Here is a 22,453-nt window from a genome sequence, read left to right on the forward strand (position 1 = left end):
ATCGGTCACCACGCTATTCCATTCTTAGGTCAGGCTTGCCTAATCAGGAAATAGTCTGGCATCTCTGTTTCATGGGCTCGCCCGGACGAGCCACCGAAAGCTTCATTTCTTGCGCTCTGTCGCTGCAGGCTATACTCGTTCGGGCTCGTCTGGGCTTGTCTGGGCTCGTTCGGGGGATGCGAGCGTGGCTCAGCGCGCGCTTTTCGGCCTCTTGATTGGGCCTTTGCCTGCATTTCGACCCCTGGCCCGGGCTCTTAGGGCTTTGTGGACTTTCACGCTGCTATGCTAAGGGTCTTATATCTGCCAGCATGCTCGCTTTTTCTTGTTTTTCTTCTTGCTTTTCTTTTCGCCGTCTTTCCACTGCTTTTTATTCCAGCCAACGGTCTTTTTCGTGCTCAGTACTACTCTCTTTTCTATTCTCTCAATACCATAACGATATCTACGTATCACACGAACGCCATTTCTTTCTCAGTCACTCATACATCCTAAATCTGCACCCCTTGGGACAACTCTCGCCCTATACACTCTCTTCACCTGTTCCAACCCCCGGAACCATCGTCGTGTCCACCTCTCAGCCAGTCTTCAAGGTACTTGACCATTCTACCCAGATACTGCTACCACATAACTCACACCTCTCCAGACCTAATCACATTCACATTCCCCCATCACTACCTCATTACCTCATCGCCAAAATGACGACCATGGTTGGAGGCCTCAGCATTGGCATGGTCAATCTGATCGTGGTCCTCGTGGTCGTGGGTGCCGGCTTCCTGGTCATCATTGCTTCTGGATTCTCGCATATGTTATACGGCGCGCCCGACCCCTTGATTCAAGAACCCTCGCAAGAACAGATGGATTATATGCGGGGGGTGCGCTATCGGACAAAGGTCAACTTGTACCACACTGCGCGAGAGATCGTGCACGACCGGCATTCAAAGGAGACCAACGATTTGTCTATGTCTATGGCGTGATTTCTATCTTCTCTCTCTCTCTCTCTCTCTCTCTCTCTCTTTGTGAGGGCGCTCGTCATGCCGTCAAGCAGGTTTTGATGTTTTTTATTGTTCAATATGGAGTTTGGGATAAGAACATGCATACAATGGTACTGGCGCAATTATATGTTCTCTTGTTTGTTTTGGTTTGATGTATCGCATATACAAGTATTCTAGTGATCCATCTAGAAATATCTGTAGCAGTTAGCAGTTTGTACAATTTACATCTAGCACTTTGTGACTCTTGTCCGTCTCACCACAAGACCTTCTTTTTATTTTAATTAGCAAGCACATGATTATCTACCTTGTGGGCGAGAAAACCGTGAGGTAAGAACCCTATCATTAGTTATCAGACCGGGCGCAGCAGGTATTTATTCTGCCGTCTTGACAAACCTCATCCAAGAGTGTAAAGTCTTCTAAGACGAAATATTGTTTTCGTGTCAAAACCCAAAACGCCGTATCTATTCCTGCAAATTTGAACTTATCCGTATCATGGATTACCCCACCGTCAAGAGTAGTACTACCTCGCACCCCCCTCTGTTGATCTCGCAGAGCCCGATCGAGGCTAAGAAATCCGCAACTGACAATGAGCTTGTTGACCTTGGCAAGACACAGGCAAGCAAATGGCTTCGTCAGTGATCCATTTCATTTATTGACTTTACATAGCTGAATCATGACAACTGCACTATTTCGTGTGAGGCCAGGGATACGTCCATCACTGTCGACGCGCCGGACAATACAGTAGCCATCATCGTCGATATCAGCCCGCCCGGCGGCAAGTTTGTTATCGGGAAACCGTCGCAGACACCGTGGGGCACAGAATTGGTCGTCGAGAGGGCAACAGAGGGCGAGGAGCAGTTGCTGATCTGGTCATGGCTGCATGAGTGGCGATTCTATGTAGTCGGTTCGATCTAGATAAGATACCTTGTTAAAGCCTCAACCACTACATGACTTCAATGTTGTCTCCAGATGTCAACTCTATCGGTTGAAAAGAAGAAGCAAAGTTGTAATAAAAGTAGTAAGTAGGTAGCTAGTCAACTATTAGCCATCATTACGTTCAGAGACATAGGATTTATAATGATATATATATGTGTTGTCACCGTCTTAATCAATAACATTACTGTCAGATTTGAATTGAATATACTGAACGGTGGCAATCTGTACTTATTAAGGATTAATTATACTCGCACATCTTTTACTAATGTCGCAAAACTTCAATGTTTCTAACAGTTACAGCCTGTGTCACCTCTTATTAGTTTATATACATCAACCAATCGCAGCTTCCCCACAATGCCCTCACCGCCCGATCCACCGAACTCGACCCATTTTCTGCCGCGCATTTTTATCCCGACATTATTGATCCAAAGACAAGAAGAGAAAAAATATGTCTCTCTACTACGATGCTGCGACGATCCTCTCGTCCTCAACCGCAGACCAAGGCGGCTCCTTCAAATCGCGCATTTACAACTCCAAATCCCTCAAAGCGTCGCCCGCCCAGATCTACGCGCTTGTCACGGAGGCGTCCAAGTGGGATATTCTGCTGAAAGAGGTTATTGAAAAGGCCGGTATTCTTTCGCTGGAACACAAGGTAAACCTTTGAATTTATTCTATTTGCATCCTTTGGACTTTCATTTTAGTTGGATATGTGAAAAAATGTTTCCCAGAAAATAGAGACTAACTAACACCCAAGACCGCATAGTTGACTCCGTTGCTCTGCTTGCTACTAGTTCACGACCACTTGCTGAGCAAAAATGGCATTGCTGCGCCAGCTTCACATCCAATTCGTCAAGCAGTCGAAAGACACAAAGCACGCCTAAAAGCCGAGCTCACAAGGGCACGTGTGCGGCGCGGGTGCGCGTCACTTCAGGATCTTCAGTCGGTTATTCTCGACGAAAAGAAAGCGTTGCTTGGCCCCGATGCGCTTACTGAGAATATGTACCCGCGCTGGGTGCGGATTAACAATGTTAGAAGCACACTAAAAGCACAGCTTGACGGCACGTTTAGTGGGTACCGGAACGTTGAGAGTTTGAAGGAGTTGCGAACAACGGACCAGATATACATCGATCCGCATATTCCTGATCTGGTTGCGCTGGCACCCGGTGCTGTTGATTTTTCGACGACGAAAGCGTATAAAGATGGAGAGATTATACTTCAAGACAAGGCCTCTTGTTTCCCTGCATACCTCCTTTTGGGAGATCCAGATGGATCGTGGAGCGAAGGAGATTTGGTCGATGGATGTGCTGCCCCCGGAAACAAAACTACCCATCTCGCATCGCTACTTGCTGCTCGACGTGGTTTCAAGAAAAACCAAAAAAATTCCAACAAGATAATCTCCATGGACTCATCGGCTCCGCGCTCAAAGACGCTGCAGAAAATGGTCTCGGTGGCGGGCGCCGACAAGATTGTGACTGTTCTTGCGGGCCAGGATTTCCTAGCTTTGGACCCGGCAGATGAACGGTTTGAGTCTGTGTCGGGTCTTCTCCTCGACCCTAGCTGTTCTGGCAGTGGCATTATCGGGCGTGACGATGTTCCGCAGTTGGTTTTACCAGAAAGCAACAGACCTTCTAGCACGTCAAACCGGGGAAAGAAACGCAAGAGAGACAGCAAAAAAGAAAACGAAGAAGAAGACGAAGAAGAAGCCAAACAGAGTCCACCGGAGAGAATGAGCACCGAGCGACTAACTAAACTCTCCAATCTCCAAACGCACATTGTGGAACACGCGCTTCGTTTCCCCGCTGCTTCACGGGTGACGTATAGTACATGCTCTACACACGTTTTGGAAAACGAGTCTGTTGTGTCCCGGATCCTCGCGTCAGACGTTGCAAAGCAAAGAGGGTGGAGGGTTATGCGGCGAGATGAGCAGCCTGCCGGGTTACAGAAATGGAAGCACAGAGGGATCAAATCGATTTCGAATAGTACCGACGAAAAGAGTCACGTGGAAATAAATCTCTCAGAGGAGCAGCTGGATGCTTGTTTACGATGCTGGCCTGGCGATGATGAGTGTACCGGTGGCTTTTTTGTGGTGGGATTTGTCCGCGACGAAGAACTAGCAGATACTGAGGCGACCGGAGAAGATAGTGGCGATGAATCTGAATTTGGAGGGTTTTCAGACTAGACATGCCTCATGAATGAATTTAAATGAGACGCAATGGCATATAAAAATAGATAAGAATACCTGTTGTATATAATTAATATCGTGGTTCTCGTAACATCAGAAACTGAAACAGACATCGGAATGATCAGTCAGGAGATGCCCCATTCCGGTATCGCCATAAACGGCTATAATCTCTGAGTTTTGAACCAATTCCATCGATGTCTCTATTTTGCGCAAGTTTCTCTGTGGCCATTGTGAAGTCGGTATTTTTGGGTGTGGACCCGCAACTGATAAGTTTGACATTTTGTCGCATAAATTCATTCTCCCCCAAAACTTGTCTCTTGTCATGACTCAGAGGAAACATTGTATCGAGGTAGTGCTGGTTCAATAAATGCCCAGAGCCCTGTCGAATGAAAACATCCCCTAGGTAACGACTAGGTATTCTGATAAAATCCAAGATCCCCCACATGGCAACAAAATCCTCAGAGTTGACATAGTGCTCGATGTGCGGAATACATCTCTCTGGCTTGCCCTGGTCGGTATACTTTCTTGTTGGGTTGTTCCAATGATTGGCCGCGTTGCCAAACGTGTATATTTCAAGTTTACCCAAGGTCTTGTCGTCGAGCGCATCAAAAAGCCAATCCAGGATGAGCCCTCCTTCGACACCTCCCTGGCTATGGAGGATTAGAACAATCTTTTCGTATTTCTCGTTCAAGAGTGTTTGCTTGACAAAAACGTATGCATCACGGACGTCTTCGGTGGCGTAGCAAAAGCAGCGCTGAATTAAGCACTGGATGACGTCGAAAATAATACCTGCACTTTATGCAAACCACATCAGAGAAAGGCCTTGGTCTTGACATTTGATACTCACGTTTCATTGTGGATTCCAGTGATTTTCCGGCCAAAAGTCAGGGACAATCGGTCGAGATTACTTTGTAACCAATGCCGACTGTATCTTCTGTTAGTGTTGGTCATATGTAGGCGAAAATGTCATACCCAACCCCGACGCCATTAATAAATATCCAATGCTCCGATTCGTGGTCAGATCTAGGGAGGGGGACGTGCGAAACCAAGAATCGTTGCCGCCCGTTCAGAAAAGCACAGATTCTGTTGCTGAGAAGAAAGACCGAGGCGATGTAAAATAGACAGATGTATATTGGTAAAAATAACAGCACTGGTAGTGACAGAATAAAGGCGACTTGATAGACGATCAATACGCCGTGGACCGCAAGAGCAGTGAGGTTGCCACGAGACGGATACAACTCGTCCAGTTTTCCAGAAGAGTATGGCTTTAGAGGCAGTAAAATACCTGGAAGATAGCGAATGCACGACAGGCAGAGGATCACATCAGATACCAGGAGCTTGAGGGGACTGGCTGTGTATGGCAGAGGGGTGGTCGTGGGGGCACCGGCCTGGGACGGCATAAACATCACCACCATTTTGGCGGAGGAAACGACTTCTAGATGAATAGAATTTCAGGAAATGATATCTTTAAAGAGATAAAAAAGCGCTGCTCAAGACATCGCGCAAAGCAGTGGGATGTTGTGGGAGGAAAGCGCGCCTGCCTTGGGCGATCGTGATCATCTTGGCGCTTGAACAGGTCACGCCTCGCTGCCTGTCCGCCTGACCTTGCAACAATCCAACGTCAAACGGACTGACCAGAAGTAGTCATCAAGAGAATACCACTCAGATTAATTTATTTTATGAGTTTTTTTTTTTAATGGGCCGCAGCATCTATCCAGGAGGGATTGCCGTTTTCACCATGGAACGTCCCATACTGGGCGAATAGGTCGACATTCAACAACACAGCAGCCCCAGCCACTTGCTATTCGGTGAAAGACGTCGGTTTTAAACAATTTAGGGTATCTTTTACTCTACAGCATGGTCCTCGTTACGCCCAGACTAGAGGGGAGAGGATACGCCCAAGCCCTAATGCTATCATAAGTCGACACCGTCATGGCCGGTTCATCCTTGCGGGCCCTCACTCTCTCCGACAGTCCTAATGCGGTGTTTGACAAAGAAAATGGCATATTGAGCTAGACCAATGATATGGCGACGAGGAAGGCTATATTAACACGAGTGGGTCGACTTCCCAGCCATTCTCATATCAGATGGAAACGCTCACACACACAGGGGATAGGGGCAATCAAAGACAAATCCACATCTTTCTTTCAATAGCAGCAAGATATAAAGAATCATTATACAAGCTACAATGAGTTGTGTCTAACAAAGGTCTCATTGACTAAGTTTCACATCCACGATCTACAATACTGTTGTTCAATGCCCACAAGGACAATAAAAGGCGCAGTTCTTGGTACCATGGGCTCAATTAGGCATTGAATAAAGAGAGTGCAGTCTCAATTGCGCACTGGAGACTGCAGTCTTTCTCTGTATTGTACCAGGGAGGAATGACCGGCACGCTACACCGGTATTTATACAGTCCCAGGTGCCCCATCACCCTCAGGCGGTGTCAGTAATTCGCTAATCAAAAAATTGAGAAATCAAAGTAAGTTACCGATGTCGCTGTGAACTTAATTGTTCTATATTTTCCCCTTCATGCCCACAATCTCCATGCCCACATGCACACTCTCCTTCCCACAATCCTTCTCACAACATCAAATCCCATCTCGTCCGTTACTCCCAACCCAATATCCCGAAGAAGCATCATCCTCCATCTAGTTTTGATCAGAATTCCCTCCTCTGGCACGAGTTAACGTAAATATGCCAGGCCTCTTTTGCCGCATCTTCTCGCATATCAAGATGTCAGACCTATCACGCAATGATATCAAAACTCTGGCCCTGTGCCTCTACAACGACCCAACACTTCATGATTCCGACCATGACAAAATCCGTTCCCTCATCACCCATCTACCCAACCACCTTCGAGACCCCAAATTTACCAGTATCATCACTGAGCCTCGCCATGCCGCCAAACCCTGCCTCGTTCATGCGGGAATTGCCTCGCTGGTGGTGTCTTCTCTTTTCACTTCGTTGCAAAAGCAGGTAGACGAGTCTGTGCCTCTTTTGAAGGAAAGATATGGGCTCTGCTTTGGTCCTGAAGAGATTTACTTGCTTGAAAGAATGACCATTATCGAGGGGATGTGGTCACCCCCTACTGCAAGGACAGGACCTACCAAAATGAGATACTGGGATTACCAAGTCAACAAGTGCCAGGCCTGCATGATTTCACGAGTTGCTGCTGACTCTTCGGCGCTTCGTGACATGAGAACCTTGCTCCTGGCCACCATCGACAGCAGTACCAAAACCCCTGAATCGCGTCTCCTACCAAATCACCCTACGCTCCTTTCTTTTATCAACGAGTGGATCAGTCTCAACAGTCGCTCAGATGAGCTTTTCTACTTTTCTGGGATCCAGGCTGGCTCGATCAAAGCAGTCAAGGAAAGGGTAGAAGAGCCACTTGCAGCAACGCCAAGATGCCATGGAAACAAAAACTTCTCTTATCCCAGTGCTCCTTACACAGCCCATACATCCTCAGGCTCGTCTTTTCAGTCAACTGGGATCTTCACACCCACGCGCACTCCCGGAGGTTCCACATCGTCCAAGGTATCGAGTACTTTTGAGTGGCCTGCTTTGGCAACTCGCTATCCAATCTCAGACTCTGAAAGTACTGTTATAACAGCACCGACTCGTGGCCGCGAACCTGGTGTTTCTTTTCCGTCTCAGACTTCCAGCTCTTCTTCACAATGGCTTCCTTTCCAGCAGCAACAACAACAACAACAGGCCTACCCACAAGACAGTTTCACCTACGCCAACACCCTCCCGACAAACATCCATTCTACGCATTCTTTCTCGCCACACGACGGCGTGAAGGACAATTCCTTCATCGAGCGTGACACACCAGCCCCTCGCCGTCCCCACGGCACAAATCCAGAAGCCAGCCAGGACCGACCAAACTCCTTGGAGAGTACCAGTACCAGGTCAAGCCACGCCTCGTTCATGTCGTTCATCAGGCGTGAAATGCCCTCTGCATCCCCGCCTCATCCATCCCCTCCTCCTCCTCCTCCTCTTCCTCGTCGTCGTTGCATGGATCTACCACGGGCTTCTAAACCCGATCTACATTGGGAGGACTCGGGGGTTGGCATTGGTTATCCTACCCGGGACGAATCCACTTGGACTTTTCTACACGACAGCAGTACCACCAGTGACGAGGCTGAGCAGCAGCAGCACCAGCAGGGGCAAGGACAAACACAGCCTAGGAAAAGCGCCTTCACCGAGGCTAGCGAGCAGCAACAGGAAGACGATGAAACTCCACTGATATCCAGATGGAGCGCGTCTTCTTCCATTCATCCTTGGAGCAACCTGCTCAAAAGAACTACTCGCGGTCCACGGCTGGGCAAGGTCAAGACAGGCAGGGCAATTTTCAAACCTGTCACTGAAAAGGAGGGGAAAAAGAATAAAAAGGCATGAAGCTCGGTTTCATATTTGAAACAAGTTTTGTTTCCGCCTTAGAGAAGTGGATGAAGAAGAAAGGGAAGCATATCAAAAAGAAAAGAAAAAAAGAGAAAAAAAGGTCGAAGAATACAGATGGTTGTAATAGTTGTAGTACAATACAATTTTTATCATATTACTAAATCTCTATCAACTCTATTGTAGATGCTCAGCTATAAACCGTGGTTTGTGCACTTGGAAAATACTTATTGACAGTTCAGTCTATTCTCACTAGCTATAATTTGTTTGTCCGTTGCAAGAAAGCTTGTTTCATAACGGGGTTTCCGGCCTCTAGCCTGCGAATAAGACTAATACACGCAAATACAAGTAATGTACATGAACGAAAGGATGCCGGCAACAGGCCGGAAAGTAAAGACATTAAAAGGGTGTATGGACAAGAAAAGGTGGTCGTAGCGAGGGGAGACGAATTTCAAATAAAAACAGGAGAATAGCCAGCTACCTCCTTCTCGTAAACAGTCATCAAACACCACAACAGGATGCAAACGGTTCTGATGATTACTTCTGACGAATGCTGCCGTTCACGCCGTGGCTTCTCGTTGAAGCCGAACGGGTAGTGCGGGGGAGGATTTTTCGGGGAGCCCTCTCCTGGACGGACACGTCTTGAGAGAATGCGTCCAATGGGCCAGGCTCTGATTCGAGAACAGAGTTGACGGATTGGCCGTTGTTCTCTGTTCGTTCGCGCTCAACTTGCGCCTCGGCGGCGGTTCTGGCTCGCTCGTATTTCCGACTCACGTCTCCCTGCCAGCGAGTACCCATGAAGCGGTCCCAAAAGGTAAAGAATGGCTGCGAGAAGTTGGTCTTGATGCCCCAGCTTTGGTGGTGAATATCATGGTAAGCCGAGTTATTGGAAGTGATGAGCTGCAATGGGTCCCATGGGAAGTGGTATCCACAGTGGTCATCGACGGTCTTGATGGTGGACATTGTGAAAAACCACATGGCCTGGCGGTGGGACATTTGCGTCAGAAGGAAAGCCACGCCGGTGCCGGCGGTGTCCAACAGGAATCCTTCAACGGGGTGGTTGTAGAGCGCACCAAAAGCGTATGGTACATAAAGACGGTGGTGGCGGGAGTGGAAGTTCACTATAATCAATTAGCATGTCAAGTCCACGACAGGCAAGCTTGGACACATACCATAGAGCCAACGGTTGACGTGCATTGCCCGGTGCCAGAAGTATTGCCAGGTATCGACAGTGAGAATGGCAAAGAAGAACTGCAAGGCTGGGATCAAGTAGCTATAGATAAACCTGGCAAACACAAACTCCCAGGCGGCATGGGCAGGTGCTGTTGCTTGCTGACCGGTGTGCAAAGTCAAGGTCTGGACGAGTCCTGGGTAGAGCCCGCCCGCCAAGAAGCCTGATAGGGCTGGGTAATCTGATACAGTCTTCGACAAGGCGATTGAGTCGATACCAACAAAGCCAAGAACGGTCGGGATGGCACGTTGCATGATGCGAACACGTCTAGCCCAGACGGCGACATCGTATTCCTCATGTCCCACGTATTCCGGGCCGTCAAAGACCGACATCATCAGGCCGGCGACTGTCTGGATGGCGTGCTGCAGAAGGACATCGCGAACGACATCGATCCGAGAGACATGGTTCCGTTTCAGCAGCTCGGCGGGGGTATGCAGTCGGTATTTCGAGAAATAATCGTTGACATCGATGAAGTGAAAGACCATGGACACCGCCCAGTAGGCGATGACGGGGAGAAGCAGCGACAGCAGGTTGTCCGGAATGGGAGCGAGGACCGGCTGGCGCAGCGACAGCGTATACGAGGGGAGCGGTGGCAGCTCGAAAAGCGACGAGTTCGACTGCATTTTGTAAAATATGTTGATGACAAAGAATATGCGGTTGGCAGGTAAAGGATATCTCTCGGTCTGGCCGACGACGGACTCGGGGTGGCAGCCGCAGTCAACGCGTTCTCGAGGGCCGGACGGTGTTTCGAGGTTGTGTTTGTTTGTATATTAAGCGGTCGGTCGATACGAGGACCGGATTATCCAGGAAGGAGCGAGGGAGCGATGAGGTGAAAGCGCGACTGAAGCAGATAGATTCCGAAAGCAGCCGCGGCGAGTTGTCGTCACGCGGCGAGGCAGGAGGCGAAAAAAATCGGATCGTCGGAGTCAGGGTGAAGCAAAAAAGGAAAGCGACGCAGAGTCAGACAACACGGATACTTAAGGAGAGTCGGGGAACGCGGGGCATGGCAGCAGGATTCCAACTTGCTGTCGTGGTTGCGAGCAGGGAGTTGACAATGTTTAGTTTCAGCCCGTGGATGATTATTTCAGCCCGGAAACAGCCCCTTAAGCTGTGGTCGGCGGCTCCACTTGCTGATGGCGCTCCCATGTGGGTGTGGCCATGTAATCTTATAGTACCGATATATTGTACGTACAGGCGCTATTATTAACTGTAACACTGCTAGTTCGGTCCTTATTTAATTGCGATTAGCGGGCCACAGCATTGTTTGCGACGGCCATGCCGTGTTTTGGTGAGAAAGCAGTGAGAAACTTTTGAGAAGCTTGTCTTGGCGCTGGCCGCTTCGGGAATGAAGGTTTTGTTGCAGGCTGACGGCAAATGATTATTTCTCTAGTCAGATTCCTAGAGTAGTGTTGGCGCGGTGCAGGCAATTGAGCTTTGTGTGGCTATCTCTAAGCCATATCAAGGCATCGTAAGGCATTTTCAAGGCATCTCTTCAATGTTCAACACCTGCTCCAGACCGCAGCGCTAGCCCCAAAACAGCCTAGTGCCGAGCGGCCAAACAAACAGGACAAAAACTAGCCTTTTTGCCCCTCCTTTTTGCCCTCCTTCTTATAACCAGCCAAGCCTCTTTTTTTTTTTTTCCCTTCCTTTCTGCCCCCAGGATCTGTAACTGCCCTCGCCCCCTCTGCTTATTTTTTTTTGTGTGTGTTCAGTCTCGATCTTTGTTTTCGGATCTACACACGCCCTTCACAATGATTATCTACAAGGTACGTGCCCTGAGCCCCTCCGCGACAGAAGCGGGGCTTGTTTCGCGACTTTTCTTGCTTTTTTTTTGTCCGGGGAAGAAGAAAAAGAACAAAACACAAAACACAAAACAGCCTGCTAACAACTCTTCTATCGGACAGGACATCATCACCGATGACGAGATCATCTCCGACACCTACAAGCTCGTGGCGGACGGCCCTGTGCTCTGGACTGCCGACTGCCGCAAGTACCTCAAGGGTGCCGAGAACATCCAGCTCGAGGGTGCCAACCCATCTGCCGAGGAGGGCGAAGAGGATGGCGGCGAGGGCGAGAAGGTCATGGTCCACGACATTGAGGACCAGTTCCGTCTCGTCTGGCTCAAGGATGAGGATGGGCTAAAGCCCTCCAAGGATGGCTTCAAGTCTCACCTCAAGTGTATGTTCTAACGGCCCTCTTGTTATTATCTACCTCTTTTGTTTCATGTTTTCTGATTGAAATGTACAACAGCCTACGTCAAGGCTATCAACAACAAGCTCAAGGAAAAGGGTGCATCTGAGGAGACCATCAAGGAATTCCAAGGTGGCGCTGCCGCCGCCGTCAAGAAGATCCTTGCCAACTACGACAACTATGATGTTCTCATGAACCAGTCCATGGACGCCAACGGCATGCACGTCCTCATCGATTTCCGTGAAGACGGTGTCACCCCGTACGCTACCGTCTGGAAGCACGGTCTTGTGGAGATGAAGGTCTAAGCCCGTCTCCACAATGACTAGAAAACAGACCCCCCTGGAAAAAAAAATAATCACATATTAGAAAAACGGACACTGACGGTATTCTTTATACCTTTTTTGCCATCTTATGATTTGACTATGCTTCTTCCTCTTTTGTTTCTCCTCAGAACCAGTCATGTCTGTTCATTTTCGAGTCCCAAAAAAATTCTAATGTCGCTACGAATAAGTGAATAGAAGACGTACAGTAAAGCGAAGCAGGAATGCTTAGCTTTGATCTGGATTCTACGGAATCTTCAAATTTGCACTGCCTTGTAAGCATACAACTTCACCGTACAAAGCGGTCATTCATCATAATAGTATCTACAACAATAGAAACAACATGTATATCTTAACACAACCAGGGGTATACAAAATAGATCAGAACAAAAAGGGAAGGAAAAAAAAAAAATTTACAATCATCACATCTTGAGATCCGGCCACATATCGCTCGTACCATCATGGTTCCCCAATCCTAGCCCTATATCCGGCAGCTCCAACCCGGCAACGGGATCCAACTCCATCAGCTCATCTGCGACAGGCAGCAACTGACCAAAAACAGCATCCCATTGGTCCCAATCAAAGTTCAGGTTCGGGTCCATCATTGATGGCGGTGTTGGTGCTGTGGCAATGCCGTTAGGGCTAGTCGGGGGTGGTCCGTCGATAGGGAAGTTGGCGGATGGCATGGGTGGTGAGCCTGTAGGATATGAATGGGAAGGCTGCATTAGTGGTGGTGGTGGTGGCGGTTGTTGTTGTTGCTGCTGCTGGGGGTAGAAGAGTGGGTGATGGCTGTTTGGAGATGGTGTGCCTACAGTTTCGGTTGCCAAGTTGGCTAGGGTGAGTGTGGCGTCGAGGCTCTGTTGTTGGGGTGAAACTGTTGGCATGGCAAGAGAAGGCGGCGAGTTTGATGCGGTATATTGCTGATGTTGTTGAAGCTTGGGCGTAACTGCAGGCATAGTTTGCGAATACCTGGGCAACTCCTGTCGCAGCGATGACACAACCGGATTTGGTAGCCTATGAGCTCGCGTCATTTCATAGAAGCGATTGGCAAACTCCATGAGATATGCGTCTTGTTTCCCACGCGCCGGGACAAAGCCTGATCGGTTCGCGGTGTATGAGTTGGGGGTGTTTGCGCCTGAGGTCACACCAGCCCGGATTTGCGCTTGTTCTGTCCAGAATTGCTGCGGATCGAGGCCGGCTTTTTGCCAGGCCTTTTCTCGGAGTCTTCGCATCAAGTCCCATGCCTCCTTGCCGCCGTCCTTTAGCGGTCGTGCCGTGGTCACTCCATCTTCGCCGCCAACAACACCGCCATCAGGTCCGGAAATAGAAAATATCTTGTCAATGAATGCCCGTGATCGCAAGGCCTCAGGGGTATTAGGCCGCTCATAAAGATCAATAAGCATAATCATAGCTGCGTGCATCGGCTGATGGTTTCCTGGCCAGCTCCATTGAAAAGGCTGGAAATCGGCATCCGTGGCTAGTGCAATGAACTTTTCCATAAATCCATGACAATGCCGGAGTGCCCCTTGTCGCGCCGTAGGCCAGATCCGACTTTTGGCATTCTTCAAAAAGGGCTGGTAAGCAACACAAAACGCTTTGTCGATGAACAAAGAAAGCAGTATTCGGGCCCATTTGTGGAATGCGACAAGAACAGGGGTATGGTATTGTTCCAAGCATCCATTCGGTCCATCTGCGGGTAGAGACGACCCGTCTCCGGTAAAGGGCTTTCCTGGAGAAACCGACGCTGGATCGGATGCTACTGAGTGGTTGTCCTGACCAACAGCGTTTGGGTGATGAGCAAGGGGGATGCGATTGACAAGCGAATTCAACTGGAACTGGAGTTCAATCAAAATTGATCTCAGTTCTTCCATGTCGCTCCCCGTGATGGCCTTTGTTCCCAACTGGATTCTCAAAATCCGTCTTATGGCACCTACTATTGTCAGCTGAATTGCTATGACTAAGATGACAACGATACTTACGGGCCATGATATACTTTCCCCGCGCACAGAGGTAGAAAACATTGACCATAGAGTTACCGCCACATATAGTTGGATCATCAGGGTTGTCGCGCGGCCGCAGATTATTAGTTACCAACTTCGTGTACTGCTCAGCTTGAGGCGTGCCCAAAAGCGTGTCCTTGACTTCGCTAGTTTCACGAACATCCCAGAAATTCTCGTCGTTGACTAATGGTGGAAGACCGCTAGACATGGCCACCACACTATCCATATGGACTATGTGCCACCAAATTCGCCGTCTAGTCTCGGCATCGCTTGACTGGATGCCAAACTGGGCGGGGTCTCGGTGAAGACCCATGGTTTGGGCCACTCTGAGGGCCATGCTAATAAAAAGACTGCTTGCCAGCGGCTGTTCTTCCCGTGACAAGATTGTCTGGACAAGCAAAAACGCAACCAGCCCATGTAGAGTTGGGTTTCGAGGGAACGAAATATTAGCAAGCCATATTGTTACCTGGTCATTAAGCATCTCCGATAGCGCCGAACGGGACTGCACATTGGGGAATTCCGCATTGATTGTGCGAAGAGATATGGTGACGGAACCACCGTACCAGATGGCATAAAGCAACGGAATGAAGGATGGATCGGGGCAGTAGTCCGCCGAGTGGCTACGGCGGTCATACCAATCCCAGAAAGCGAGGTACGATTTTAAAATCGTCGGCGGATGCAATACTGGGCTTATAGCGTGGACCCCAGACATGAAACCCCTGTACAGAATATCACTTTGTCGTCTGGATGGTATATCCTCCAGCATATGTGATTCAATGACCCTTTCATAAGATGTCGGCGACTCTCCGGTAGGGAAGAGTATAGTCCGTTGGAAATTATCGCGTCGAAGAGATGATCGCCGCCGGAACTGGTAGTTGGATGTAGAGTAGGGCGAGATTTTGGCGCGGGGAGAAGTCTTTGGATTTGTCATGGTATCCTCGTTAGAACTCTCATCAGGAAGAGAGTCATCATGGGTTCTTGTTTGATCTCGAAGTAGTTGATTGAGTTCGTTGATCTGCGATATATCAGCATATGCACTTAGAAAGGAACCCGACATGTGCAAGACGCACCTCATCTGATATATAAGCCCAATACGTAGTGCCAACGTATCTATTCTCTCGTCAGACAAAAAGCTTTGCAATACAGAAAACCTCTCAACTCACCTAGATCTGCCATCCTCTAAACTCAGATGGCCAAGATTCAAGCTTGCGATAGGATCAACAGGATCGGCGGCATTTCCAGAAGGTATGGGAAACTCATCGCCACTGGCATCTCCCGCACGACGAGGACTGGTAGTTCCCGAACTGGCCGTCTTCTTAGTCGTGGTGCCACCTGGCGTAGATGTCGTAGGTTTGGTAGAAGTCTGAGGTTCGATAACCTGGCTCATATTTTGTAGTTGCCGACTCATCTCCTGTATCGGAACCGAGTCGTTTGCCTTGCTCAGCCTTTCAATCATGTTGGTGAGCTTGTCCAGTCGGGCTTCGATCGCATGCGAACCACCTCTCACGTCCGAGGCCCCTCCTCGTCCGGCAAAGAGGGATTGTGACATGTCGACATCCTCATCTACCGGGCGAGATGCTTCCCTCCTCCGCTTAACTCCATGGTTTGTATATTCGTCCTCCTCCTGGGCGGTGCTTCCCTTTTTCGGCGCGATATCGTAGGAACACTCGGTTCCATTCTTCGAGCAATTGCCGCAAATCGGATGAGCCTGACGTGTCGCGGTGATTAGTACAAGCATTAAAAACGCATTCTTTCTGTTTCCTACCTTGTCGCATTTCACTTTTCTCCTTCGGCACGTGTGGCAACTGTAGCTGGCGCGGTTCCGCGTAATGTGACGGGCGCCGGCGACACCGCTTTGTTTGCTGCCCGACGACCTTCTTGGAGATTTTGCCTGGAATTGCATGGATACAGCATCGCCTGTTCCATACGAACCTTGTTCCCGCTCAAGGACATGGTAGGCGTCTGGCGATTCGGTCGAGCCGACCATCATCCTGCTCGCCAGTCTTTTTTCGGCGGGGTAATCGAGACCCCGGTCGGAGAGGTTTGGCGGGATGGTGAGGAGGTCTGGCGACTGTTCAAAGCATCTGGTTGGAGTTGTTTAGCCCATTTCCTTGTCTTGATTTCGCATGCACTCGTTGTTGACTGGAAACAAGAGCGCGAAGTCGTCTGCGGCGGCGCTTCGACGTCGACCCGAATACCGATCCGAGAGTCTGGGGTAAGCGGTACTGCGGGCCGCTGATTGGCCGACTTTTATCAACATTGACATTGCGATGAACATTGCGAATTACTAGCAATGATACATAAAAAAAATTTAGACGTGTTACACCTAAGTATGCTCTTCAAATCCAATCAAGATATTAATTGCTAACTAGCTGTTACGGTCCCTCCACCCAGAAGGTTTATATCCCGAGCATGCCGAATACAACCATAACTTTTACTATGAACAGATGATATTTAACACTTGCCAAGAGCGTTGATACTACTAGAACATTTGAACCACGCATTAATTTGCTCTATTCTGCTCAATACGAATGATCCGTGCGGTTGAACTATTGTCGGTCTTGATCTTTTACATCTAGTCGAGGCAGGAAATGTTGCTGCCTGCGAAATAACTGCCCTTTTGAGTTACCACGTATTTAGCGATATCCGGATTGCAATCTTATATATTATTATTAATATATATGAGTGCAATAAGTTTACTTGACTCGAATAAGATCAATTGATACTAAAAGGCCGTATACCCCCGGGACTGTAGCACAAAAGTGTTCCCGATATAATATTCGGCTTTCTACCATCAATTGACATTTGACATTGCTAGCAATATTTCAAAACTGACAATGGCATCCAAAGAACTCAGAATCGGTGTCCTCCTCACCGACCCTGTTCAGCTCCTGGACTTCGCGCCCATCGATCTCTTCAGCATGGCGACTCCGGAATACCTCGAAATCTGCAAAATCCCACCGCCGATAGTATCTCTAGCCAAGCCCTGCAAAATCCATTTCATAGGCAAAAAGTCATCTGCAGCCTCGTCGGAAAATACAAATGCAGTTCAAGAAGTAACTGCTACTTCCGGTGTCCGCCTTACCCATACCACCGCCGACGAGGAGGTTTCTCCAGGGAATCTGGATGTTTTGTTCCTTCCAGGCCCCGACCCAAATAATAAACCGGACGACGAGGTCAAAGAATTCCTTCAGGCGCATAATAAGCACAAGACAACCATTTTGGTTGTTTGCACTGCTGCTTTTGTAGCCGGATATAGCGGTATTTATGATAGCAGACATGTCACCGGCCCGAGATTCTTGATTCCGGACTTGAGAAAGCTGTTTCCAAAGACTGAATGGGATGAATCTGTGCGATGGAAGCAGGATGAACATATTTGGACGGCAGGTATGGCTTCAAATCTAGATCAAAAAAAGTTTACTCTACTGATTCATGATAGGCGGCATCACGAACGGAAATGACCTCGTTGCGGCGTATCTTCGAGCGACTTATCCCAGTTCTGTCGCAGAGACAGTATGCACCATGGCCGAAATAGGTGATCGTCCGATGAAGTTTGATGTTGGGTTGAAGCGGAGTATGTTGTACATTGTGTGGCAGGTTTTGAAAGCTCTTCCCTCGTACTTGTTCCGATCCAAGTGATTCTCATTTGCTCTCGTTGCTGAACTTCCTGGTCTTGTCATTATCATCTCTGCTCAACCCTTTAAATTAATAGTAATGGTCTTGAAAATAATCGAAATGGAAAGTCTATCCTAAGTGTTATATAAATAACCTACCTATAGCATACTACAACTGAGCGTTGTCCTTTGATCCGAGCCAAAACGCCATAGAATCTACTCTGGTCGTCTTATTCTTCACTTTGCTAACACCGTGCTCCCCCTTATTCACATAATCATCCTCCTGTATAATTTGCGCTCTGCTCCAATACTTCCTACCTAATTTTCTCACTAGCTTGGCACGGACAACCAGTATACCTGGAACCGATACGTGGCCCTTGTATCTAGTGTCCAGTTGTGCGGCATGCATATTCCCACGAGGTAGCTTCTGTACAGTGTCTCGAGGTGATGTTGGCCAGAATGCTGACTGAGAGACGTGTAACGCAACAACTAAAGACATGGCCTCTTCTAGCACAGTATCTAGGAAGCCGCCGTGCGCAGTATTTGCATAGCTACAGGTCCCTATATCCGACACAGCAAGAATCATGACAATATCTGGCGGATCTATAGACGGAGGTCCTGTTGTAGACGATGACGATGATGGCGTATTCAACCAAGAGGGAGGCTGCGTTGTCGCCTGTGAGCCAGCATCCAATATGTTATCTTGGCGACGAAGCGTCACGCAGTATGGAATTGTAGCTCCAGTGGCCAGTGTTTTTGCAAAAAGTCCATCTTCTGTAGGTTTTTCAATTCGGGACCAGGTGCGAATCGGGTAGAAACCTGGTGAGGAGAGAATGGACGCGGTCCATGAGTTGGAATAGAAGAATGATGGGATATAATCTTCGGCTAGTGGTTGGATCATTACCGCTTCTGGTGGTGCCGGACAATTTGTTGTTTGATTTGAAGAACCTTGCCGCGCTGCTGTGGCATGATTCCAGTCCTGAAAATTCGCGTGTTTTGCTTCTGGATATTTTGGTTTGATATTCGGGGCCATGATGAGAGGGGAAACTGCATGTGGGTTACTTTGCTTTCGAGATTTGAAAGTTATGTTTATGTTTAATTGTCAAGGAAACTGATAATTGAGATATATCACTTGATAAAAATTTTGGTTCGTCGGTACGTGTCGATATGCTTCGGTGTTGATGCTGGTACTCGTTTTCAATGTTCTTGATGGACCTCGGCAAAAATAAAAACGCACCAATCTACACAATATAATAGAATTGATAGCGCGCATAGTTTTACTAATATTGAATATAATTTATTTTCAGTAGTCATGCCACGAATAATGACGTAGTCTCGGTGAATACTACATCGTCTTTTGGATTGTGGATCAATCCGAATTAGGCCATACACGTGGCTGATGTCGATGGAGAATGGTGATCGTTTTTAACAGCTGATTATCAGGGCTCCCTCCTTAGGGTAGGGCATAGCGGTTCTACTCGGGTTGATACGTAGAAGCTAAATCACTATTTGCAGTTCTTGCAGAGTCTTATCAAGCATGTTTGCATAGTGCGAGTCTAGCCTTGAATAGACAAAACGAGTAGCCTGCTGCGCGTACTCATTTAAAAACCATTCGATGTATTCTGAGTGTAGCCCAAGGCACCAGTACGTATATAGTAGTAATGCCACTGGATCGCTTTGCTGCAGCTTTGACAAATACCCAGGAGACACAGAGGCTGGCCACCAAGAAAGCTGAAGCCACCCCTTTGGGCGGGCTCCCAGGCCAGCAATCCAGAATCGAAGGTGAGTTGCTGCAGCTTTATTGTCTGCATCTAGTGGCATAGAGCTCAGCTCATTTAGCTGATCGGTAATGACTTTGACCGCGAGTTTCGTCTGTTCGCTGCTGGGGGCAGTCTGTTGAACGAATAGAGTCGAGAAGGAACTTTGTTTGTCCACGAATGGTACGAGGGTTTTGGAGAGGTAAGCAGCTCCACGTAGGGCACCAATCACGTTCATGGGATCAAAATAATTCGAGAGCAGTCCAAGTCGGCTGGGAGCACATGAGCATTTAAACTGAATCATGCTCACAATGAGCACAAAGGCGAATATAGCCACACAATTCTCCGTATCGATTTGATTCACCATCAGCCGAAACTGACAGGACGCGGTAATAAAATGTTTCCGGCTTAGTGAGAGTGCCGAGGAATAGTTGGACTGGTTTTCGGCTATATGCAGCGCCGAAAGAGCGGAGACTCCATGCAGAAGGAAGGGCATATTTTCAGCCATTCGAGGGACTTCTACAGTCCAGAACCACGCCTTGCATTCAACTAGGGCCAGGTAAGTGGATGTTACGTCTGCAAAGTAGCTTAACAGCCCTAGGTCGTTCCACCTCGATGGACACGCAACAGAATATATTCTAAAAGAGGTGGCGTCCGCAAAGCGCCATACCAAATCACAGTTCTCGCCGCGACGTCGACAGTTTTCGCATAGGGGACCCTGCATGCTGCACTAGGCATGGATATGAGCTCTATACTTCTGTTGCATATCGAGTGTTTATGGCCTACCTTGACTCGACGCTGCCTGCAGCGTCCGCAGCCATGGCGAGACTTGGAGTGAAATGCCCGCGACATAGTGTACGAGTTGGTATTAGCATCACATTGGCTCAATCCGAGCCGAGACGAGAAATCCCCTTTTTGTTCATGTTCTCTTAAGCACCGGGCTGTGCGGAATCAATTTCAAGATCGATTAAAGACGACCCATCTCAGACTAGTGGGGGCCGCTAATGCACGATTCGTAGACTAGTCCATTTGTGGTAACGCGCGCGACCTCTACCGCGTAATAATGCTGGAGCTATTTTCAACCTTCTTTTTGGTTCTCTACTCTCTCTACTATTCTATGCAATCAATCATCGCTCATGATGTTGTCCCGCTGGCTGCGCCACGTGGAATAGCGCTTGATTATGCGACGGGACTTGTGGTCAAGCATGCGGGACCTTGAAACATACGACGCTCTAGTCAGTACTCACGACGGAATTCAACCATCCCGATACACCGACATCTGTGAGCAGCGAGGTCATGGTCTCACTCAATGAAATGAGTCTCCAGAAAACCGGGGTGCCCGTTGATATTTGGGGTAACGATGTTCATCATGGAGGAGAAACATAAATACTGAGACAGTACTCCCATATAGTCATCATGGCAAACTAGCCATATATTACATCAATTATTATACAATTTATCATTAGTAGTATCCAAAATGTTCCCTCAAAATCTTTTGCATATTCTGGGTATGCTCCCAAGCGCTCTTGCATGTGTTCACGGTGCTACTCCATCCTATAACTTCACCAGAAGAGGCAACGCAACTGTTCCTCCATTGAAAAAGATTGCCATTGAAAATGTCAGAGTCTTTGACGGCTTCAAGTTGGAGCATCCGAGGAGAGTCATCATCGATCGTGGATACATTTCAGACGATCCCTCTGGCATAGAGGAAGTAGTGGAGGGAAATGGCAAAGTTCTCATTCCAGGATTGATGGATAGCCATTTGCATGCCACCTCCGTGTCAGCCCTTGAGGAGTTGAGCAGCTATGGTGTAACCACTGCGTTCAATATGAATTGTTACAACTACACTGCTTGTGACATCCTCCGAGATCAGCCGGGTCTTACTTCAGCGTTCTTTGCCGGCATTCCTGCAGTCGGACCGGGCTCCAACCACGAGAGACTTCTTCGTCTCCCCGACTCCTTGCTTGTCAATTCGTCATCACAAGCACCGGAATTTGTATCATGGGCCTTTGGAAACAATTCGGACTACTACAAAATCATAAGTGAGCCGGACGGATGTGACCAGGGCATTCAGAACGCACTAGTCGAGGCAGCTCATCGGCGTGGGAAGAAAGCAATGACCCATAGCAGTTATCTCGAGTACTTTAAAATGGCAGTGAAATCTGGCTCAGATGGATTGCAGCATACGGTAGCAGACGGTTTGGTGCCGGAGAGCACTATCCAGCAGATTCGCGCACAGGGTCAGTATGTAACACCAACATTGACCATTTTTTACCAGAGCCTGAAGAACGCCTCAACTATCGAGTTCTTGACCGGCGAGCCAACTACCAACCAAACTGTTGGAAATGGCACGATGAATACGGCTGCTATGCACAAGGCAGGAGTTCCCCTTTTGGCTGGCACTGATGCCATTGGCGTGATACCTCCAATCGATACGCCGTTTGGCTTGTCACTGCACTGGGAATTGGAACATCTCGTCGAGATTGGAATGACTCCGGCCGAGGCGTTGCGCGCTGCAACCATTGTGCCGGCGTTTTGGCACGGCCATGAAGACCGTGGAGCCATCCTGCCTGGCAAGCGAGCTGATTTGGTGTTGCTAAATAGCAACCCTTTGGAAAACATTACAAATACGAGGGATATTTCAAAGGTGTGGATCGGGGGAATTGAATACAAAGATGTTGTCAGCCTGTCTTAGGGCTTCCTGTATCTGTCGCGGGAAAGGCAGTGTGTATCAATGCGTTTGTATACAAGTCTTCAAATGTCACTAGACATCAACCACTTCAACCGAACAATATATCTATTCGCACTGAGTAACCGAGGAGAATTTCCA

At 48.4% G+C, this 22,453-nt stretch overlaps 11 protein-coding genes across 11 annotated transcripts; 6 read left to right on the forward strand and 5 right to left on the reverse strand.

Moving 5' to 3' along the window:
• Positions 1-692: 692 nt before the first annotated feature.
• On the forward strand, positions 693-971 carry TRUGW13939_08731 (uncharacterized protein; the record flags this gene model as incomplete). Its single annotated transcript, XM_035491860.1, has 1 exon — positions 693-971. One exon carries the CDS (start codon positions 693-695, stop codon positions 969-971), a length of 279 nt encoding a protein of 92 aa, XP_035347753.1.
• A 1,402-nt stretch (positions 972-2,373) lies between these two features.
• TRUGW13939_08732 (uncharacterized protein) lies at positions 2,374-4,104 on the forward strand (the record flags this gene model as incomplete). Its single annotated transcript, XM_035491861.1, has 2 exons — positions 2,374-2,577; positions 2,689-4,104. 2 exons carry the CDS (start codon positions 2,374-2,376, stop codon positions 4,102-4,104), a joined length of 1,620 nt encoding a protein of 539 aa, XP_035347754.1.
• A 124-nt stretch (positions 4,105-4,228) lies between these two features.
• Positions 4,229-5,522, reverse strand: TRUGW13939_08733 (uncharacterized protein; the record flags this gene model as incomplete). Its single annotated transcript, XM_035491862.1, has 3 exons — positions 4,229-4,901; positions 4,955-5,032; positions 5,080-5,522. The coding sequence occupies 3 exons, from the start codon at positions 5,520-5,522 to the stop codon at positions 4,229-4,231; spliced, it is 1,194 nt and encodes a 397-aa protein (XP_035347755.1).
• Positions 5,523-6,843: 1,321 nt separating this feature from the next.
• Positions 6,844-8,511, forward strand: TRUGW13939_08734 (uncharacterized protein; the record flags this gene model as incomplete). Its single annotated transcript, XM_035491863.1, has 1 exon — positions 6,844-8,511. One exon carries the CDS (start codon positions 6,844-6,846, stop codon positions 8,509-8,511), a length of 1,668 nt encoding a protein of 555 aa, XP_035347756.1.
• A 537-nt stretch (positions 8,512-9,048) lies between these two features.
• TRUGW13939_08735 (uncharacterized protein) lies at positions 9,049-10,365 on the reverse strand (the record flags this gene model as incomplete). The annotated part of the gene is made up of 2 exons (XM_035491864.1): positions 9,049-9,632; positions 9,684-10,365. The coding sequence occupies 2 exons, from the start codon at positions 10,363-10,365 to the stop codon at positions 9,049-9,051; spliced, it is 1,266 nt and encodes a 421-aa protein (XP_035347757.1).
• Positions 10,366-11,493: 1,128 nt separating this feature from the next.
• Positions 11,494-12,237, forward strand: TRUGW13939_08736 (uncharacterized protein; the record flags this gene model as incomplete). Its single annotated transcript, XM_035491865.1, has 3 exons — positions 11,494-11,508; positions 11,647-11,920; positions 11,993-12,237. The coding sequence occupies 3 exons, from the start codon at positions 11,494-11,496 to the stop codon at positions 12,235-12,237; spliced, it is 534 nt and encodes a 177-aa protein (XP_035347758.1).
• Positions 12,238-12,674: 437 nt separating this feature from the next.
• On the reverse strand, positions 12,675-16,512 carry TRUGW13939_08737 (uncharacterized protein; the record flags this gene model as incomplete). Its single annotated transcript, XM_035491866.1, has 6 exons — positions 12,675-14,182; positions 14,232-15,267; positions 15,323-15,362; positions 15,416-15,960; positions 16,018-16,336; positions 16,385-16,512. 6 exons carry the CDS (start codon positions 16,510-16,512, stop codon positions 12,675-12,677), a joined length of 3,576 nt encoding a protein of 1,191 aa, XP_035347759.1.
• Positions 16,513-17,089: 577 nt separating this feature from the next.
• Positions 17,090-17,891, forward strand: TRUGW13939_08738 (uncharacterized protein; the record flags this gene model as incomplete). Its single annotated transcript, XM_035491867.1, has 2 exons — positions 17,090-17,639; positions 17,692-17,891. 2 exons carry the CDS (start codon positions 17,090-17,092, stop codon positions 17,889-17,891), a joined length of 750 nt encoding a protein of 249 aa, XP_035347760.1.
• A 144-nt stretch (positions 17,892-18,035) lies between these two features.
• Positions 18,036-18,899, reverse strand: TRUGW13939_08739 (uncharacterized protein; the record flags this gene model as incomplete). Its single annotated transcript, XM_035491868.1, has 1 exon — positions 18,036-18,899. One exon carries the CDS (start codon positions 18,897-18,899, stop codon positions 18,036-18,038), a length of 864 nt encoding a protein of 287 aa, XP_035347761.1.
• Positions 18,900-19,363: 464 nt separating this feature from the next.
• TRUGW13939_08740 (uncharacterized protein) lies at positions 19,364-20,444 on the reverse strand (the record flags this gene model as incomplete). The annotated part of the gene is made up of 2 exons (XM_035491869.1): positions 19,364-20,348; positions 20,410-20,444. The coding sequence occupies 2 exons, from the start codon at positions 20,442-20,444 to the stop codon at positions 19,364-19,366; spliced, it is 1,020 nt and encodes a 339-aa protein (XP_035347762.1).
• Positions 20,445-21,100: 656 nt separating this feature from the next.
• Positions 21,101-22,318, forward strand: TRUGW13939_08741 (uncharacterized protein; the record flags this gene model as incomplete). The annotated part of the gene is made up of 1 exon (XM_035491870.1): positions 21,101-22,318. One exon carries the CDS (start codon positions 21,101-21,103, stop codon positions 22,316-22,318), a length of 1,218 nt encoding a protein of 405 aa, XP_035347763.1.
• Positions 22,319-22,453: the final 135 nt, after the last annotated feature.

The sequence above is a fragment of the Talaromyces rugulosus genome, chromosome V (assembly GCF_013368755.1).
Source record: "Talaromyces rugulosus chromosome V, complete sequence".
NCBI lineage: Eukaryota > Fungi > Ascomycota > Eurotiomycetes > Eurotiales > Trichocomaceae > Talaromyces > Talaromyces rugulosus.